This window comes from Camelus dromedarius, chromosome 31 (assembly GCF_036321535.1).
Source record: "Camelus dromedarius isolate mCamDro1 chromosome 31, mCamDro1.pat, whole genome shotgun sequence".
NCBI classification, from domain to species: domain Eukaryota; kingdom Metazoa; phylum Chordata; class Mammalia; order Artiodactyla; family Camelidae; genus Camelus; species Camelus dromedarius.
In genome coordinates, this window is record NC_087466.1 from 19795495 (window position 1) to 19815879 (window position 20385).

Consider the following 20385-nt stretch of genomic DNA (forward strand, 5'->3'; position numbering starts at 1 on the left):
TTACCAAGACCATTGCTAACCTGGCCAAAGTTGTTGGAATCAGAGCCTACGCACAATTCTCTATTCCTTTTTCATCTGACATTAAGTCGTAGACACTTCCCCATTTGTGCCTGGCCCTCTGGTTAATCCCTCTCCTCCCCAGTGGCTGTGGGCATCTTTTCGCTGAAGTTCAGTGGGAGCCCTGATGGGAGGTGAGGGGGTGACATCACAGCCGACGTGCACACGCAGGGCACTTCTCCTCCATGCAGGTCACACAGATGGAGCCTAACCTGCTGAGCCACCTCCTCCAGACCCCAACCCCATCCTTCTGCCCTCTTCCTCAGCAAGAGCTTTTTAAAAGAAATTGTGATAAAATTCACCTAACATAAAATTTACCATTTTAAAATACTCACTTCGGCAGTGTTCAGCATACTCACGATCTTGTGCAATTACCACTTCTATCTAGTTCCAAAACATTTTCCAGAGGAAACACCACACCCTTAGCAGTTCCTCCCCAACCCACCCCCCAATTCCAGCCCCTGGCAATGACCACCTGCTTTCCATCTCTGTGGATCTGCCTTTCCTGGACATTTCCTAGAAATGGTATCATACAATATGTGGCTGTGACTGCCTTCTTTCACTCAGCATCACATTTTTAAGGTTCATCCACATGGTACCCTGTGTCAGTGCTTCATTCCCTTTTCATGGCTGAATAATATTCCATTGTGTAAAGACACCACATTTTGCCTATCCTTTTTATCCCCTGATGGGCATTTGGGTTATTTCGATCTTTTGGCTATAGTGAATAATGCTGACATGAACATCAGTGTGCAAAGATTTGTTTGAACACCTGTTTTCTGTTCTTTGGGTAGCTACCTAGGAGGGGAATTGCTGGGTCATATGGTGACTATGTTTAACTTTTGGAGGAACTGCCAAACTGTTTTCCACAGCAGCTGCCCCATCTTACATTCTTGCTAGCAGTGTAGGAGGGATTCGACATTCTCCACCTCCTTGCCAACATTTCTTTTTCTTTTCTTTTCTTTCTTTTTTTTTTTTTTTTTTTTTCGATAGCAAGGAAGTTTTTGCAAGCTTTCCAAGTCAGCTGGGCAAATCTGCAGGTGGCCCAGACTCTCCAGGGTGCACTATTCCTGACACCCCCCGAGCCGCCAGCATCCCATGATTGTTTAGAAGGAGTAGACAGAAGCTTAGGACAACAGTGGGCGAGCTCTGGAACAGGGGAAAGCGGGATTGAAATACAAAACTAACCCCCTTCCCCCGCCCCCCCCCCAAAAAAAACAAAAAAACACAGAAGCACAAGGAGAAATGGACTCCAACTGAGACAGGCCAGGATGTTGAAGGACTCCAGAAGGCAGAGTTGAGATGCCTCCCATCCTGGGAGAGTTGGGGACGGGCTGTTCTGGGAAAGGACACTTGTAAGGAGACACTACCCACCAGGGCAGATCAGGTGACAGAAGAGCCACCTGGCAGGCGCGGGCTGGGAAGTGGTCCTGACCAGGAGTCAGCACTGAGCAGCAGGCAGCAGGGGAGGCGGCCCGCTGCAGCAGGAAACCTGACACATGCTACCCCCCAAGCCGGCTGGGCAGCAGAGAGGGGCCTCTTCCCATCCAAAGACTAGGGGAGGAAATGTTGGAGGACTCAGCTTCCCAAGAAGGTACTCCAGGCATCTGCTGGTGCCACACCTTCAGGGGGGCTGTGTCTTCAGGGAACATCTTCAGTGTCCAACTCCCTCTGCAGAGCCTCCAGGGCTGCTCCTTGGACCACCTGATAGCCACACATTGGGACCGTAACCCCTGTCCAAGATCATGTATAGCAAATGCCTAGTATAAAGCAGGCACTCACTAATGCCAGTTCCCTTCTCTTCTTCTGCCCAGGTTAACCACAGAACATGCTTGGATGTCTCAAATTTATTTAACATTATTGAGTATCAACTTTGCATCTGCTGGTCACTGAGCAAATGAGATGAATCAGACAGGTGGAGGTGGAAGGAAGATATACACAAATAAAAATTTACAAGGTAATATAATAAGTGGTGCAAGGGCATCAGACTCTGAGGAGGAACATGGAAGATGTCACTGCAGATGTGGTCTCTGTGCATGGGGTCTTGACGAATGTGTAGGAGTTTGCCAAGAACTCTGGGTCCACTCCAGTGACCCCATCCCCTCATTTTATTTGGCCCTCACTGTGTTCTAAAACTCTTTTGAATTGGTTGCCAGCAGCTTTAGGTCAGGGGATTTCACCCTAAAGTTTGGGTTTGGGGCTTCCTTTAGGGAAAAAACATTGGAAGACTAGGCCACACTGGGCCCACATGGCAACACTGGGCTGGTGCTGCATAGCAGCTGCTCCCTCTTACATGCTATTTCCATGGTTGCCCACTCCCCTCCCCTTTTTCCTTCCCTGCCTGTATCCTGGAGGTGTTGGCAGCCGTAGACCCAAATCGCAGGCTTGCACACTCCCTCCAGCCCCTCCCTCCCCGAGACAACTTGGCAAGTCCCAGGCCTCTCCGTGTCTCTGGGAAGGGCAAGCTGACAGGGGTCCATGCGCCCTGGGGAAGGCATAAAGCCCCTCAAGAGGGTTCCCAGCCCCTCACTTTCCAAAAGGCCTTTGGGCAAGCTGCCTGCTCCTCTCCGGGCCCTCATTACCCCAACCAGTCCTTGAAAACCCAGTAATATTTCTAAGAGCCCTTCTCACCCAGACACCTGGGGACTCCTACGAACACATGCTTTCAAGCTGCAGCAGTTCCCTGCTCCCCCTGCCACGGGCTGTCATCACCCAAGACACCGAAGGGCTTCCTCAGAACCTAACTTCTTTCGCTGGAGAAAGGATGGCTCTTTTATCCGTGAAGCAACCTGATTCCCTTAGGGCTTGGGGGTTTCCCGGATGGGAGCGTAAGGAAGCCCTGACTTCTGGGACCGTTGCCTGAAAGTGCAGGAGAGAGTGAGCCTGGGACTCTAGCTTTTCCAGGGCGCCACCAAGCACTGACGCGAGCCTTGGGCAGCCCCGGCCTTGAGGGACACTGCGCTGGCTCTTCCCAAGCCGGCAATCGGGCCGGTCGGCAGCCGGCCTTCTACGCTTACTCCACGGGGGACCACGGAGGTGGCCTGGGTTATCGTGGACTGTCTGCTGGTCCCGCGAGGCTGTCTGGGCACAGCTTGAGGGAGACGCCTGAGGTCCCAGGTGCTCCCCAGGGAGGCTCAAGAGACTGGCCGACAAGCAACGGGGCCTGTCCGGAGGCCTTAGGGAGGCAACGCCCTCCACTGGGGCCCTCCAGCCTGAGACCTGGCCTCCAGGGCAGGCCCCCCACTGCCCGGGCACCTCGAGGCCTCTTCCTGTGTTCCCGAAGCCCCTGGCCCAGCAATGGGCCAGGACTGTGCTCTGGTCACCCTTGGAATCTCCAGGCTTCCACAGGGATGAATTCAGCCCCCAAATCCCATTTCACAGGCCAGCCATTGGGCCCCTGTCTGCTTTCTCTGGGTACTTAAAAAAAAAACTCAACTTACCAAGAAATCAGAACTTGCAAAACAGAGGCAGTGACGTCAAGGAGGTAGCTATTAACTTTACAGTTTTCTTACTGATTTTATATGAAGTCCTTTAGAAGGGAAGCCACCTCATTTTCTGAAGGGTTTATGTGTCTACCTACCGAAGGTAGGAGAACTGGCAGTTAGAACACGAGGAGCCGGATGAACTAGAAGATACGCTGCGTGAGAAGGCGGTCAGGACCGCGTGGTGTATGAGTCCAAGTCAGTGAAATATCCAGAGCAGGCACACCCACAGGGAGGGCAGGTAGACCAGTGCTTGCCAGGGGCTGGGGGAGGCAGAGATGGGAAGTGACTGCTATTGAGTATGGGGTTCCTTTTGGGGGTGATGGAAACGTTCTAGACAGTGGCAATGAGCACACAATATAGTGAATATACTAAAACCCCTTGTCTTGTACACTTTAAATGGTTGGATTGTACAGTACGTGACTTATATCTCAATAAGTAGGTTATAAGAATATACAAGGGGCCTCGTGTACTGCAGATCACCCTGAAAGGACAGTGATGCCCTTCAGAAAGAACCATGTAAATCAAGAGGCAACGATGAGAATGGATTCCTCCCCAGCTCTGGATCCTTCCATGGCTCCCATCTTCCCCCACCAATCCTGTAGCAGGACTAACCACTCCCCCACTCCCCAGCCATATCCTGCACTTCTTGAGTCTGGCTCAGGCTGTTCCTCCTGCCTGGAATGACCTGCCCCACATTCTAACCCTGGACAGCCTACCCATCCCACAAGATTCATCTCAATGCTCTGGAGGCCTGCACTGCCCTCTCCTCTGGACTCAGAATTCACTGTGCCATCCTTTGATCCCACCGCCCTCTATCCCAGCCGCACTATTAGATCTACTTAATCAAGTCAAATTCATCCCCTTCATTTGTCAGTTAGGAAACTGACCGCCGAAGGGATGGACAGGCCCAAGTCACATGGCAGCAGGTGATGAAGCCACCACAACCTGTGGCTTCTGTTTGAGTGACAAGCATCGTGAACTCCACTCAGCTCCAAGGGATGGAGTCAAACGCAGCAGAGACGCCCTGAGTTTGGGAACAGACGCTGCTCAGTGGGTTAGTCATAACTGTCACCTGATTTCACTCCCGTTCTGTCCCACCCCCGTGATGCCAGAAAGGAAACTGAAACCGACAGGCAGCCAGGCCAAGGAGGTGTTCAATGTTCCTGTCTTAAAGAGATACGGAGCAGAGCTTGGAGTTTTGCAGCTGGGGTGATGAGCTCAGGACCCAGGTTTGGACCAGGTCCCCCCGTCCAGGCAGAAACAGGCCTGAGCTCTCATGGGGCTTAGGAGGTTGGAAGCGGTACACCTGGGGAGATGCGGGGTGGCCGCCCCACACTTCGCCTACTGGCTCCTCTCCTCCATCCCAATGCTATAGATTTGGTCCAGCCCTCACCCTTCTTGTCTGGATTATTGCAAAGGGCTCCCAACAGCCAAGACTGCCATCAGCTCCTTGTTCAAACTGTTCAAATTGTCCTCCATAAATTCAGAGCTGATCCTGTCACTTCCCTGACAAAAGCCTGTGAAAGAATCCACATCCTTCACTGCTCAGCGTGTTGTGTGTGGCATTCTCAACCTTGACTCTCCGGCACTGATGACAACAGCTGTTGTCTCTGCCTGGCCTGCCTCCATTCCCACACGTCTCCGGGCTGAGTCACTGCAATTTGCCTCTGGAGAAACTCCCCTTCCCCACTTTCTGTGTATGCAGCTCTGATGGGCACCTCTGAGGTAGCCATGTGGCTCAGGAATGGACAACATGCATATTCTAGACCTCAGACCACAATGACTGTCAGTGATGGGCTAAAGAGAGGGTTCCCTGAGACTTTTGCTGAGAATCTGGGAACGAGGCAATTTCCTTCCACTGGGGTTGCAAAGCTGGTTAAGTACTGGGGCCACTATATGGCAAGTGGCTGCTTACGAATGACACCAACAGAGAGGAAAGCAAAGCTGAGAGGAGGTCTGAAACAAATTCCTGACACTGTCACTTAGGCACCTGGAACCAGCTATACCTGAAGCCATCATTAACTCAAAGCTTTTAGTTACACAGCCAAAAATTCCTTAAAAAAAAAAAATCCTTAAACCATTTTAACTTAGGCTTCTGTCACCTTTATCCCAAAGCAGACGCTAACCTCTCCCTTTTAATACTTCTCTCTTTTTACCTCCCTATCTGTATCCCAGAGGTTCTTGTCCTTTAAAGATCCTAGAAGTGTATGGTCTAAATCCACAAGATACTGAATGACTGTGCTGGGACTTGAGCCATCCTGATGGTAAGCTCAGCCGTCTTACCTCCCCCACCTGTAACCCAGGAGACCAGCATGGTGCCTGCAAACCTGAAACAGTCAATAAATATTTGTTGGAAGAAAGAGCCAACCCTGAGCTTTTCTCTTAACAGTTCCTTATGCTCTTCTGAAACGGCATAGCCATCTCCTACAGCCACCACCAAAAGCTTAGCATTATTATCACGGACATCCAGCTGAAGTCACAGCTGGTCCACGAAGCTCCATGCCCCCCCAGTCAGGACTGACTGCCCTATCTCTGTGTTCCTGGCACACCCCGGGGCACATCTATGTGGCAGACACCTCTGGTGCCGTGGGTCACATCCTGGGCCTACCATATTTTGTTTATCCCTCCATCCATTCATCGATGGTGAGTGTGTATTTTATATTTACAGCACGTGTCCATTTGGACGTGCCCTATTCCAGGTGCTCCACTGTCACTAGTGGCTGCTGAGCTGGACACACACAGCTAGAATGTGTTCTCAGAGTCCACTCTGAGAAGTTTTTTATCCACTCATCAGCTGATGGACACGGAGGATGTTTCCACCTTTTGGCTGTTGGGAAGAGGGCTGCTGTGAGCATCTGCGTACAGGTTTTTATGTGGACATACAGTTTCAGTTTTCTTGGGCACATGCCTAGAAGTGGGATTGCTGGGTCACAGGGAGTTACGTGATTATTTGACTAATGTCTGTCTCCTATACTGACTGTAAGCTCCATGTAGACAGGAACCAGGTCTGCATTTTCTCCCCCACGCCTGCAACATAGTTAATAATCATTTGAATGAATGAATGAATGAATGGCGGGTGCCCAGTAACCACCACCGAGCTGGATACCCTGGGCTGGAATGCTGGGAGTCCTGGGTTCCAGGCCCAGCGCTGCCCCTGCCCACCTGTGTGTCTTCTGGCCAGCAGCTGGCTCTCCCTGGGGCTCCCATTTCCCTCATGTGTAATGGGGAAAGCCAGGCAGCCTTGCCCACCCCGAGCCAGCCCACAGACTGTCCCTTCCACATCACCTCACCAGCTGGCTTCCCACTCACCTCAGGCTCCTCCTCTCCGTTCTGGCTGAGCCCGCCCTGCAGCCTCTCTCGCAGCTTCCCGAGCTCCGCCCGCAGGCTGCCCATCTCCTGCTCCTTGGTTTGCAGATCTGCCTCCAGTTCTACCTTCTGTTCGATCAGGGCCTTCCCCTGGGCCTCCACCACCGTGACCCGGTGCCGGAGGTCGTGGTTGATCTTCATCAGCCGGGTCTGCTGCTGCTGCAGCTGTAGAGAGACAAAGGCCATGGTATGGGGCCGCCGCATACAGTAGTTCATGTTGTGCACTGTACAAGGGCAAACCATCTGCAGGTGTGCCATTTATACTGTGTAGATGTCTTGATTTGTTTGGAATGTGTTCATATTCTCCTAACTCTGTTGATGCCAGAGATGGGCAATTTGTAGATTTACTATAATTTTATGACAGATGGAAGATAAGTGTCTTATTAGTATCTTATGACAATTTCCCAACAGATGGAAGTAACATGCCTTGAGAAAGGGGCGTCTTTTTCTAATTTAGGTAGAGACACCGGATAGGTTCCTAGAGCAGCCTGGACCATGCTGGGGCATGAAGGGGGTGGGCTAGAGGAAGCCTCAGGGTCATAGCAAAGGCTGCCCAGGCCACGGGACCTCTTCAGTGTGTGGAGTCAGGTCGCTGGCCATGCCATGTTCCCGCCTACAGCTCCAGCGAAGACTCTGCCGAAGGTCCTCCCCATGGCTACTGTTTCAAAGCTGGGTCCACAGAGCTGTGGGCAGGATCCCCACCCCATGGAGCCCAGAGAGTGAGACTGAAGGGGAGGCGGGAGCCTCTTGGTGGGGCGGGACGCATCACTTACAGCCTCAACATCCTCATTCTTCAGCCCGAGCTCCCGGTCCTTGGCGCGGATCTCGTCTCGCTGTTTGTCCACCACCTCCTTCAGCTTCTTCATCACCTGCCGCTCCCGCTCCGACATGCCTGGGGGAGGTGGAGGGGCGGGACCAGCAGGTGAGTCCACCTCCCTCCCCTGCTTAAACCATCCAGCAGCTCCCCACTGAGATCAACCTGGCCCCTCCCCCGGCCTCCTCCTGGCCTCATCTCCTCCACTCCCCAGCACCTGCTTCCTGCCCCGCTATCCTCCCAGCTCATCCCCACCGCAGGCATTTGCGGCTGCCACTCCCAGTGCCTGCAAGTACCTGCCTTCCAACCTCCCCCTGGCTGGCTCCCCTCGTTTCTCAGGCCTCAGCTCAAGGTCATCTCCTCACAGAGGCCCCTCCTTCCCTGAGCCCTGTAACGCAGCCCCATCTCCCACCCACTCATCCCTTCACAGTGCTTTGTACAACCGCTCGGTATCTGGTACATCCTTTCATCTAATAATGAAAGATGACACTGCAACGTGATTCGAAGAGTGGGCTCTGGAGCTCAGACACTGGCTCTCCCGTGTGTTAGCTGTGTGGCTTTGGGTTCCCTCCACTCTGTGCCTCAGTTTCCACATCTCTAAAATGGGAATAATAGCAGGACCTACCCCATAGGGCTGTTGTGAGGACTGATCTAGTTAACACACACGAAACACTGAAGAAGATGCCTGGTACACAGCAGATGCTCAAGGGGTGTTGTCTGTTACTTGCTTGTTCAATGTCTGTTCCCCCTGCCCCCCGCCCCCCAAGGATACTGTCAGCGGGAGCAAGACCTTGCCTGATCCATCCCCTGTGTATTCCCTGCACTGGCACAGTGCCTGGCACACAGCAGGTATTTGCTCAGGGATGTGATGAATTAAGGAATGTGAGGACGGATGCTGTATGAGTTTCAGGCAGCTGCTGTAACAAATAACCAACAAAATTGGGTAGTTTAGGACATTAGAAATGTATTTTCTCATAGTTCCGGGAGGCAGAAGTTTAAAATCAGCCCAATACCGAGATGTCACCGTGGCTGGCTCCCTCTGGAGACTCTAGGGGAGAATGTGTTCCTTGCCTCTTCCAGCTTCTGGTGGCTGCCAGCGTTCCTTGGCTTGTGGCCACATCACTACAGTTGCTGCCTCTGCGGTCACATGGCCTTCTCCCCTTCTGTCCATGTCAGATCTCTCTCTGCCTCCTTTTTGTAAGGACACTTGTCATGGCATTTGGAGTGCACCCAAATAATCCAGGATAACCTCCCATCTCAAGATTCTGACTAAATCACATTTGTAAGGATTTTACCCTAGAAGTTGACATCCACAGGTTCCAAGGATTAGGGCTGGACATTTGGGGGTCCGTTATTCAGCCTCATACAGGCACTGGGCTGACAGCTAATCCCTGATCACCAGGACACCTGGGCTGGGGTACTGGCAGTCAGACTCAACCACAGATTAAAAGGGGAGAAACCATTTTTTTCTCCCCCATTTCCCTCCCCCAGGACTCAGGACTACTTTCCCTCTGTGACTCCCTTCTCCAGGTTGCTGCATCCCACACTGAAGCTTTCCCGCTGGCCTCCCTCCTCCTGTCCTGGATGGTCCCAAGCAGGCAGTCACCACCACAAACAAGCATTCACGGTGCGTGTCTAGAACGGTGCGTGATACCACGGGGGCCACAAATCCAGGTAAGACCTGGATACTGCCCTTGATGAGCTGGAGACAATGTTCTAGGCACAAAGGCAGGACGGTCCCAGAAGGCAGCTGTCCTGCCTCAACCATCTCAAAAGTCTAGGGCTTCACATTGGGAGCCGCTCCAGGTGGGCTGATGGAATAGGGACTGATTCCCTTCCAAGGCCCTGCTGAACCCAGTAAAGATAAACCACTTTACATCCTCGACCCTATTGCATTCTCATTCCCAACTGCTGGAAATGGGTATTATTGTTCTTGTTGTTGGTTTTAACATGAGTCCCATTTTACAGATAGAGAAAACTGAGGCCCAGAGACTTGTTCAAAGTCACACAGCCGGGCACTGGCAGCGCTGGGGCTCAAACCCAGGTTTTCTGACCCCAAGTCTCACGTCCTCTCCTTGATGCCATGCCACCTCCCCACAGGGGGACAAGACTCAGAAGTTCCCTTAAGGTCACCAGAAGGTGTCACACTGGGGCAGACCCCAGCACACACTTTCTTCCAGACAGGGCCACCTGCTGGGAGTACTCTCACATATTTTTGTGCACAGACATGCACGTGTGCACACATGCACAACATTCATCTGTCAAGTATTTATCAAGCGCCTGCTGTATACCTGACACTGAACTAGTCACTAGGGTCATGACATAATTCTGCTCTCACAGACTTATAGATGGCAGACAGACAGGTGTGTCATTACAGACCATGACACATGCCATGACAGATGCAATGGGGGCTGAGAAATAATGAGTGAGACCCAGGTAGACTATGGGTGAAGAAAGGCCCCTTGAACAAGGGTCATTTATGCTGAGACCGGAAGCAGGAAAGGGCAGCCTGGTGACCAGGACCAGCGTTCCCAGGCAGGGGCCCTGGAGGGGGAAGACCTTGTATCTGAGAAGCTGGAGGGCAGCACTAGGGGCTGAGCCCAGTGGCCAAGGGGTGATACGGGCTTGAGCTGGGAGCGAGGCTGGATCACGTGAGGCCTCGGAGGCCAAGTAAGGAGGCTGGATTTTTCTCTAAAGGGGCAACAAGAACCTCAGGATCTCAACATGCAGAGCCTGCCCAGAGCTGGAGGGGGAGGCCAAGGAGACCAGGAAGGGACAGCCAGAGAGGAAAGATGCACAGGAGGGCAGGGGTGTCTGTGTCTGCAAGTGAGATGAGCCGGAGGGAAGGAACTGTAATGAGAAATGCTGATGGCCTGAGGGACTGGGAGGCCCCAGAAGGCAAGAGAGAAAGACGAGCTTGATCACGCAGGCTCTATCACAGCCTATGGCTTTTGACTTGTGAAGTGACATAACCTCTCTGAGCCTCCACTTCCTCCGCTGCAAAATGGGTACCCCTTGACTCCACCTCTCTGACAACACTGTACAGTAGGAAATCACACAAGGTCATGAAATAGGATCCTTTCCTACTGGTGGGCGTGGGGGCATCAGTTCAGCCCCTGAGACCACTCAGCTTGGGCCCCCTTGGGCCGTACACCAAACTATGAGGCTGAGAGAGACTGAGAAGCTGCAAAGCCCCTGAGAGATGCCAGCCCTAGCTGGAGTGGGAAGGCAGGCATGGCTGGAAGGGGCGAGCATCCTTAGCAGGTGACGAACATGAAAAGGACTGTGAATACCAAGTGCTGGAGAGAAGGTGAAGCAACAAGAGTGCTCAGCGGGGCTGCTGGGGGTGCTACTTTGGAAACCCATTTGGCATTACCTACTACAGCTGACGTACATCCTCTGAACCAGCAGCTGCCTTCTGGTATATCCCCAACAGGCATGCGTGCACATGTTCATCAGTAGGCGGACAGTTCAATAATCTGTAGTACAATCAGATACTATGTGGCTATTTAAAAGACTGAGACATACTGGAGATTGAAACAGTAAGTGACAATCTGTACAGCACAGGCGGTGCAAACATGTTCATAGCAGTTTTATTTGTAATAGCCCCCAAACTGGAAATGGACAAAAAGCCCATCAATAGTAGAATGAATGGATAAACCTGGATAGTAACAGGCAACGGAATATTACACAGCAGTGAAAAAGAACTCTGCTCTCCACTTGGCGTTTATAAAGTCAGTTATTTCTCTAGACACTCCAGCTTTCCTCCTCCCTCAGGTGCAGCCCTGGTGCCTTCCTGGCCACCTCCTGACTTCTCAAAAGATGCTCTCCAGCCAAAGTTCTGAGCTGGAGGACCTCCAGACTTCCAATGGGCAATCAAAGGGCCATCTGAGGGTCTCGGGTACCAGGTATCCCCTCCCAAAACTTCTAGGCCACTGCTGCAAGGTGGGGCCAGGGCCTTGGCTAGTGGGACAAGTGGATACTCCTCATGTCTCCCGAAAAAGAGCTTCTCAGACAGTGTGAGCGAGTGTGTGTGTGTGTGTGTGTGTGTGTGTCTCTGAGTGGGGGAGGGGGCTGAAATCAGCAGTAGGCAGAGTCTGTGAAAAAGCCACAAAAGCGGTCATTATTGTCTCTCTGAGCACCTCTCCCGCCAGGGCTCTGGGCAGGGCATTAAGGGCCTCTTGGTGGGGGCAGATTCCACTCCTGGAGAAATCATGTGAGCAGGACAGCTAAGTGGGTGAGGGCGGAGCATGAGTCCAGAGAAAGGAAGCCTGGAGCTGGGACCCAGCTACATCCGCCACCTTTATGGGTATCAGTGGCTGCAGGACCAAGAGGCCAGGGAACAAAACAATTAAGGGCTTGGAGTCTGGAGCTAGATTTCTGGGGCTCCTTCCCGGCTCTTCCGCTGCCCCTGCAGTGCACCTCATGCCTGTTTTCTCACTTGCAAGTGGGGATCATGGGGAGGCTCCACCTCAGGGCTCTTGTGAGGTTGCATGTGTTAATCTACCTGAAGTGCTCGCAAGAGGCCTGGCACAGAGTAAGTGTCTCTAAGTGTCAGCTGGCATTTTATCCACAAAATAGAAATACCAATCCTCCTTGCTCCAAAGGCTGCTGCTACGATAAAGTCCAATAGTGGTCACACCAGTGCTTCGGAAAACTAAAAGGTTAAGCGTTTTTAACAGACTCACAGACAGGTAAAAGTTGGAAGAGTTCTGAGCAATTGTTTAGTCACTCAGCAATTCAGGATCCTGGGATCTAGACTGAAGAGACATTCGGGCAAGTGCACGGAGAAGCAAGTCCAAGGTCAGTCCCAGGAGCCAAGTTTGTAGGAGTGAAAACTGGAAATGAGCTAAACACCCACCGGCAAGGAGACGGTTAAACAAGTACCTTCCACACGGTGCGACACTATGTGGCTGGTCACAAGAAAAAGGCAAGTGATAAAATCATAGCAGCGCTATTCACAACGGCCGAACGGAGGGAGCAGTCCAAATGTCTGTCAGCAGGCGAATGGATTAAAAAAAGTCCATATGATGGAATATCACTCGGCATAAAAAGGAATCATGTTCTCACATGTGCTACAGTGTGATGAACCTTCAAAACCCGATGCTGGGCCAAAGAAGCCAGACACAAAGGGCTATATATTCTGATTCCATTTGCACAAAATGTCCAGAATAGGTGAATCCATAGAGACAGAGAGATTAGCGGTTGCCCAAGTCTGAGGGCAGGGGGGTTTGGGAAGTGACTGCTAATGGGTGCGGGGTCCCCTTTGGGGATGGCGAAAATATTTTGTCGGGGAGGGTAGAGCTCAAGTGGCAGAGCGCATACTTAGCATGCACAAGGTCCTTTGTTCGATTCCCAGTACCTCTTCTAAAAAAATAATAATTCAATAAATAAACCTAATTCCCTTCCCCTACCAGGAAGAAAAAATATTTTGGAGCTAAATAGAGGTGATGGTCACACAACATTATAAATAAATTATGCACCATATGCTACTGAATTTTACACTTTTAAACTGTTAATTTTATGATATATGAATTTCATGTCACTTTTTTTAAAAAAGGCAATCCAAACAGTAAATACATAATTTTTTTAAAAAGGCAAGTGCCAATCTATACAGCACCATTTCTTTTATTTAAAAAATGAAATACATTGTTCCCTGCAACATCAATGTTAGCACTATAGGAGCTTTTGCTTATTTAAAAACCACACACGTGGAATATGTGTGTCAATGCATGGAAGGGAATGGTTTTACAGTGCAGTGAGAAGGGAAGAGAATTCTCGTGCTTTTTTGTTGTTTTGCTTTAGTCTTTTACATATGGAAGAACACAGGTAATAGATCTTTTTTTTTAAAGACCCAAACAACCGCTACCACTCACAAACCCCTATGGTCCGCCCCCCTCAATCCATATGAGAAGAAAATGCCCTGAGAAGATTGAGATGCTTGCCCCAACTCTGCTAGTTGGCAGCCATTCTGGACTGTAATCCAGGTCTCCCAATTCCAGACCAAGACATTTTTCACTCCCCAGAGCCAGAAAGGCGCCTTTGATACAGGACGGCGGTGATGATCACACACATTTACCGAGCACCTGCCGTCACCAGCTACTGGGCTCAGCGCTCACCATGGATGAGGCGGTGCTCAGAGCCCCTCGGAGACCTGTGTTCACCCCCCGCACCCCTTCAATGTGCTTTTGCTACTGACCGGGCACCTTGGGCACCAAGTAGGCTGGCAGGCTCCGTAAGGAAGTGCAGCCCCCGCGCCCACACTCTGGCATGTAACTCACACTCCAGCGCTGGCTGCCCTGCTCCCGCCACAACCCCACCTTCTGGGGGTGCTTCCTTAATAAACTACCTGCACAAGAAAATCGTCTCGGGGTCTCCTTCCAGAAGAAACTGATATAAACAGTGCTTAACTCATTTTATCCTTAGAATATTTTATGAAGCAAGACTCCTGTTGCCCCCGTTGGCTAGCCGAGGAAACTCGGGTGCACAGTAGCTAGTTAACTCACACAAGGCCACACAGCTCATTAGTGGCACTGCCAGGATTCAAACTCAGGCAGTCCGGCTCCAGAGTCCACACTCCTGCAACCACTATACTCCCTTTCTAAGTCTCACAGCCCAAGCTCCTTACGTTGTCAGCAAGCGTAGCGGAGAGAATAGCGTCCCCCCCAAATGTCACCTCTGCCTGGAAGCTCAGGATGTGACTTTACTTGAAAATATGTCTTTGCAGATGTAATTAGTTAAGATGAGGTCATGCTGAATGAGGGTGGGCCCTAAATCCGATGACTGGTGTCCTTATAAGAGAAAGGAGAGGGGAGATTCAGACACACACACACACACACACACACACACACAGAACACAGAGACGGCCACGTGACAACAGAGGCAGAGCTTGGAGGGACACAGCCACAAGCCAAGGATGGCCGGCCACCACCAGAAGCTGGAAGAGGCAGGAGGCTCTTCTGATAGAGCCTTCGGAGGGAGCACAGCCGTGCTGACACCTTGCCTTTGGACCCCCAGCCCCCAGATCTATGAGAGTGCATTTCCGTTTGTGGTCATTTGTTACAGCGGCCCCAGGAAACTAAAGAGCAAGCACACGGAGAAAGTCCCAGAGACGGTGCATGGACTGTTTTTATTGAGCTGAAATTCATACCAGACACTCTTGGTTCCCACACAAGCTTCAGCTAGGACAAAAATCGGCATAACTGCTCTCGGGGTCATCTTTTCCCGGACTGCTCTATGCTTGATGCTGCACATACTTTTTCTCAACAATCCCAGGGGTCAGGAGTCGCCATGCCCATCTTACAGGTGAGGCCCCTGAGGATGGGAACGGGAAGGACTCTTCCCAGCGTAACCCATTGGCAAGGGTGGGGCTGGGCTTTGAACTCAGGTCCACCTGCCTCTGTAGCCCATTCTTTTCACAATGGACTTCACCCAGCAGCCTCCGCGAACACATTCTAGCTCCGTGTGTCCAGCTCAGCCACCGCTATTGACAACGGAGCACCTGGAATAGGGCACGTCCAAATGGACACGTGCTGCATAAACGTAAAGTACACACTCACCATCAACGGATGGATGGATAAACAAAATTTGGTGGATTCATACAATGGAATATCACTCCGCCTTAAAAAGGAAGGAAATTCTGACCCAAGCTCCAACAGGGATGAAAGTTGAGGACATTAAGTGAAATAAGCCAGTCACAAACGGACAAATATTGTATGATTCCACGTATGCGAGGTACTCAGAATAGTCAAACTGCTAGAGACAGGAAGTAGAATGTCAGATGCCAGGGGCTGGGGGCGGGGGAATGAGGGACTGCTGTTTAACGGGGACAGAGTTTTAGAGTTCCATCTGCAAGACAAAAAGTGTTCTCGAGATGGGCTTCCCAACGACGTGGATGTAATTAACACTACTGAACTGTACACTTAGAAACGGTTAACATGGTAAATTTGATGTGTATTTTACCCCAATAAAACACACATATAATATGTTATATTATATATAAATATATAACCCACCAGATTTCAAAGACTTAATATGAAAAAAAAAAAAGAATGCAAAATACCCTACGCTAATTTTTAAATTGATTACATGTTGAGAGGATTGGTATCTTGGATCTACTGGGTTAAATAAAAATATGTTGAAATTACTTTCACCTGCCCTTTTTACTTTTTTAATGCCCAACTGGAAAAATTGTAATCACGTGTGTGGCTTGCCTTACATTTTTTCGTAAAAGGCCAAAGATTTATACCATCTGAAGAGAAACCAGAGCATTGTCTGACATTTTTTTGGACAGTGCTTTTCTCAGCTGCCCTTCAGAAAATGGCTATGTGATCAGTTTTCTTCCGCTCCTGGTGACGGAGTTGTTTGTCCAGAGCCTAAGATTTTTTTTCCAGACCCCTGAGCCTATTTTTGCAACCCCATCTCCCAAGTCCAACGGCTTCGATAATCTGTAATTCATTTCCGCGCAGGCAAACCAGTAGTTTCCGAGTGCTGACATGAGGATTTCCAAATACAAGAGGCAGGAAAATGCTTGTTAGTCTGGAGACTTCCAGGGAGGGGGAGACGGGAGACTGCCCGGGTGCTCTGAGCGCAGGGCCAGTGTGAGTGGCTGAGAAAGCAGTGCTGCTCCGTGCAGGCTCTCTGTCCCCACTCACCCCGACACCAGCTTAGGCAATGGCACCCCTAAATCCACAGTCAGCCCCCAAGCCTTGCCCCACTGCTCAAAGCAGCGCGGGATCCACAGTCTAACTTTATGGGTGGCACCTCCTCCCAGGGGCCCTCAGCCCGAGGTCTGCTCCTCTCACAGGTGGGAGCAATGCTCTTGTCCCTGCTGTGTTCCCATGGTTTCCCATGCAAAATAAAAATAACCACGAGAGGCACGCCTGGCGTCTGCCCAGTCTCTGCACTCGGCTGGGGGCTGCTGCCGCGCAGAACAGCCGAGCCTCCCCGAGCTCACCGCCCAGGAGCTGGACCCACGCAAGATGCCAACTAAGTGCGTCTCCAATGGCACCCGTGTGGGCTGTTGCACGGCAAGCCCAGCAGGGATTTGGGAAGCCGTGGTGATGCTCTCCCACACGGAGGGTACCGTGTGCACGCAGATGCAGCAGAGCGCCAGGGAAGCAGCTCAGGGTGTTCAGGCCCATGCCTGGGGGCCCTGGGGGCCCCGAGATCTCCAGGAGGTCCCTGGGGCCGGTGGAAGGTTCTCAGGTCAGACCTGGAGGCCTCCGGATGCCCCGCAGAAATGTCACAGACAAAAAGATGGCTCCGGGTGCATCACCAAGCTCACACAGCTACCGCGTGACCCAGCAACTCCACTCCTGGGTGTAAACCTCAAAGCACTGAAAACAGGTCCACACAAAAACGTGTACTGGAATGCTCACAGCAGTACTAGTCTCAGCAGCCGAAAGTGGGAAACAACCCAACGTCCATCAGTGGATAAACGGATAAACAAGACCAAGCCTAAACATACCATGGAATATTACTAAGCCAGAGAAAGGCATGGACCCTCTCAGCCTGTTCTCATCTGTTCAAAAAGGAGATTGCTTATCACACTAAGTGAAGTAAGTCAGAAGGAGAAAGACGAACACCATGTGATACCGCTTTTATGTGGAATCTTAAAAAATGATACAAATGAACTTATTTACAAAAGAGAAACAGACTGACAGACATAGAAAATAAACTTATGGTGACCAGAGAGGAAAGCGGCGAGGAGGGATAAACTAGGAGTCTGGGATCAGCAGATACAAAGCACTACATATAAAATAGATAAACAACAAGGTCTTACTGTAGAGCACAGGGAACTGTATTCAGTATCTTGTAATAAACTATAATGAAAAAGAGTATCTATGTATAACTGGATCACTGTGCTGTACACCAGAAACTAACACCACATTGAAAGTCAAATATACCTCAATTAAAAAAAAAGATTGGATAGGATAACAACAGCTCACAGTAACAAGAGTGAACACTCGCTCAGTGTAGGCACCAGGTACGATTCTAAGCAGTTTCCATGTATTAATTCATTTAAGCCTCACAACAACCTTGAGGGACATATGGTTATTTCCCCCATTTTTACATGTTGCACTTAAGCACACGAAGGTCAAGGTCACTTAGCAGGTAAGTATCAGGTTAGGATTCACACCTGGGCGGCCTGGCTCTACAGCCAACGCTCAACACCACTCAGACTTGTTTGCACTGCAGTACTCACACCTGCACAAGGGAAGCCCAAGGAAGAGAGAATGCCGGCTCCTGGCTCCAACACTTCCTTTTTCCCTGGTCCCTACAGTCCTCATACAGCACCTTACTTTATTCCTAGAGTTGTAACCACGAGTTCTGAACTTGAGGCCCCCCATGAAAGTCCATTCCCCTTCCCAAAAAACACGAGGAGGGGGCTTGTGTAGGGACCTGAGTTTAACCAGAGATGGGTCTGAGATTCCTTGGGATCAGAGGCAGCCCCTGAATAGGAAGGAGGCTGCCCGGGAGCCGAGCTGATGCATCCAGCAGCATTCAGATCTGGGTGGCCATCCAGGGTTGCTCATTATTAAACCTGTGCCGGTGACAAGCACCTCAAATTTCTTCCCAGCACACTCAGAATAAAACCCAAACCTTGGCCTCTAATGGGCTATGTGATCTGATCCCTGCTGACCCCTGTGACCTCATCTTTAATGCCCTTGGCTTCAATCATCTTCTGTAGCACTAGTGACACTAGCCTTCTTGGTTTTCCATACACAGTCGTGCCCCAGGGCCTTTGCACCCGGCCCTCCCCAACATATTCGCATGGCTCGCTCCATAACTTCACTAGGGCTCAAATGTTACCTCATCGAGAGGCCCTCCTTGATCACCATATCTAAAGAAGCTCCCTACCAAGTTGCCTCTATTATATTCCCCTTGTTTTAGCTCTTCCACAACTCTGGTCAGCATCTGTTCAGAACTGTGACATCTAGTTGTTTACATACTTATCACCTATCTCCTCTGCACTAGAACATAAGCTTCACGAGCGTAGGGGCTTTGTCTTGTCCCACGTGTATCCCCAGTGCCTAGGAAAGAGTCTGGAAAAGTGAGGAATCCAACGATTTGTCAGATGAACCTCTCGGTTTCATCACCTGTAAAGCAGGCCAAACCATTTCCCAGACAGAGTGATGGTGTGAGTCCACGTGACATGAGTCACGGCTGCGCCGGGACCATGCTCATGACTGTGACCGACGATGCCGGGGCTGGCAGTGGGAACCTCCCCCCCTCCTCCCCTGCTGGCCCCTCCTCTTACCTTCATGCTTCTGGAATTCCTCCTCGGAGAAGCTGACGTCCTTGTGGGAGAGGTTGGTCATGAGCTGCTTGTTCTCCTCCTGCAGCTGCGCGATCTGGGAAAGGAGGTCTTGTGCTTCCCCGCGCCACACGTCCTCCACCAGCTCCAGCTCCTGCCGGGGGAGGGGCCGGCGCGGGTCACCACCTGCTCAGGGCAGCGGCCTCACCCCCTGGACCCACAGGAGCCGCTCCGGGATGCCGGGGCTCTGGGCCGTCCCGTTCGCCTCGAAAGCCAGCCGCCAGGTAAGCCGACAAGGCCGTCACTAGCCCACAGGGCAACTTTGTGAAAAACACCTTCCTCTGGGTGAGGCCTGCATTTATACTGTTAGGACCTGGCCAGGCTAGAACTGCCCCGAGGACAACCACGGCACTGGAACTGGACCTTTTAACTATCTAGACAGGAGAGCGAGGAGGGGCCGCCCCAGGCTATAGGGACCAGAACATTCCTAACCGCTCTGGGGAGGTCATGTCCCTGATCTTCAGACAGACCCTCCAACAGGACAAGCTTCTCTCCAAGGGAGAAAGAGGCTGCAAAGACCCTGGGGATGCCACCCGGCCCCCCAAACAGGCATCTCTTCAAGTGGCCTAGGGCAACTCCCTTTACAACTCTGAGCCTCAGTTTCCCTTAGTCAGGGAGCCCTAATATAAGAGCTCACAGCAAAGAAAACCAGGACATTAATTTAAAAAGATATATGCACCCTAACGTTCACAGCAGCATTATTTACAACAGCCAAGCTATGGAAGCAACCTGAGTGTCCACTGATAGCTGAATGCATAAAGAAGATGAGGTATACATATCCAGTGGAATATTACTCAGCCATAAAGAAGAGTGAAACTTTGCCATTTGTGACAATATGGAGGGATCTAGAGAGCATTATACTAAGTGAAATCAGTCAGACAGAAAAAGACAAATACCATATAATCTCACTTATTTGTGGAATCTAAAAAACAAAACAAACAAAAAATAATGAAAATAGACTCAAGGATGCAGAGAACGAATAGGTGGTTGCCAGACGGGCTTGAGGGGTAAAATAGGTGAAGGAGATTAAGAGGTACAAACCTCCAGTTATAAAATAAATAAGCCACAGGGTGTAATATATAACAAAAAATATAGTCAGTATTATTGCAGTAAATCTGTATGGGGTCAGAAGGTTACTAGACTTATGATGATTATATTATAAGTGTCAAATCACTGTGTAGCACACCTGAGACTAATACAATATTGTGTGTTAACTACATTTCAATTAAAAAAAAAGGCTCACAGGATTGTTGTGAGAATAAAAAAGATCAGTCTATTAAAATTATTTTAATGATGGCTGTAATCAGAGAAACAGACGATAACAAGTGTTGACAACGATATGA

At 50.6% G+C, this 20385-nt stretch overlaps 1 protein-coding gene across 3 annotated transcripts in view; it reads right to left on the reverse strand.

Annotated features, from left to right (window-relative positions):
* RILPL1 (Rab interacting lysosomal protein like 1) overlaps nt 1-20385 on the reverse strand; it is a 37164-nt gene that overhangs the window by 11335 nt on the left and 5444 nt on the right. For all 3 annotated transcript variants that reach the window (XM_031442551.2, XM_010986335.3, XM_031442552.2), the window contains exons 2-4: nt 18986-19136; nt 7682-7800; nt 6852-7073 (exon numbers count right to left, since the gene is read on the reverse strand). In XM_031442551.2, the coding sequence (XP_031298411.2) occupies nt 6852-7073; nt 7682-7800; nt 18986-19136 (492 nt within the window). The remainder of the gene's footprint in view (nt 1-6851; nt 7074-7681; nt 7801-18985; nt 19137-20385) is intronic.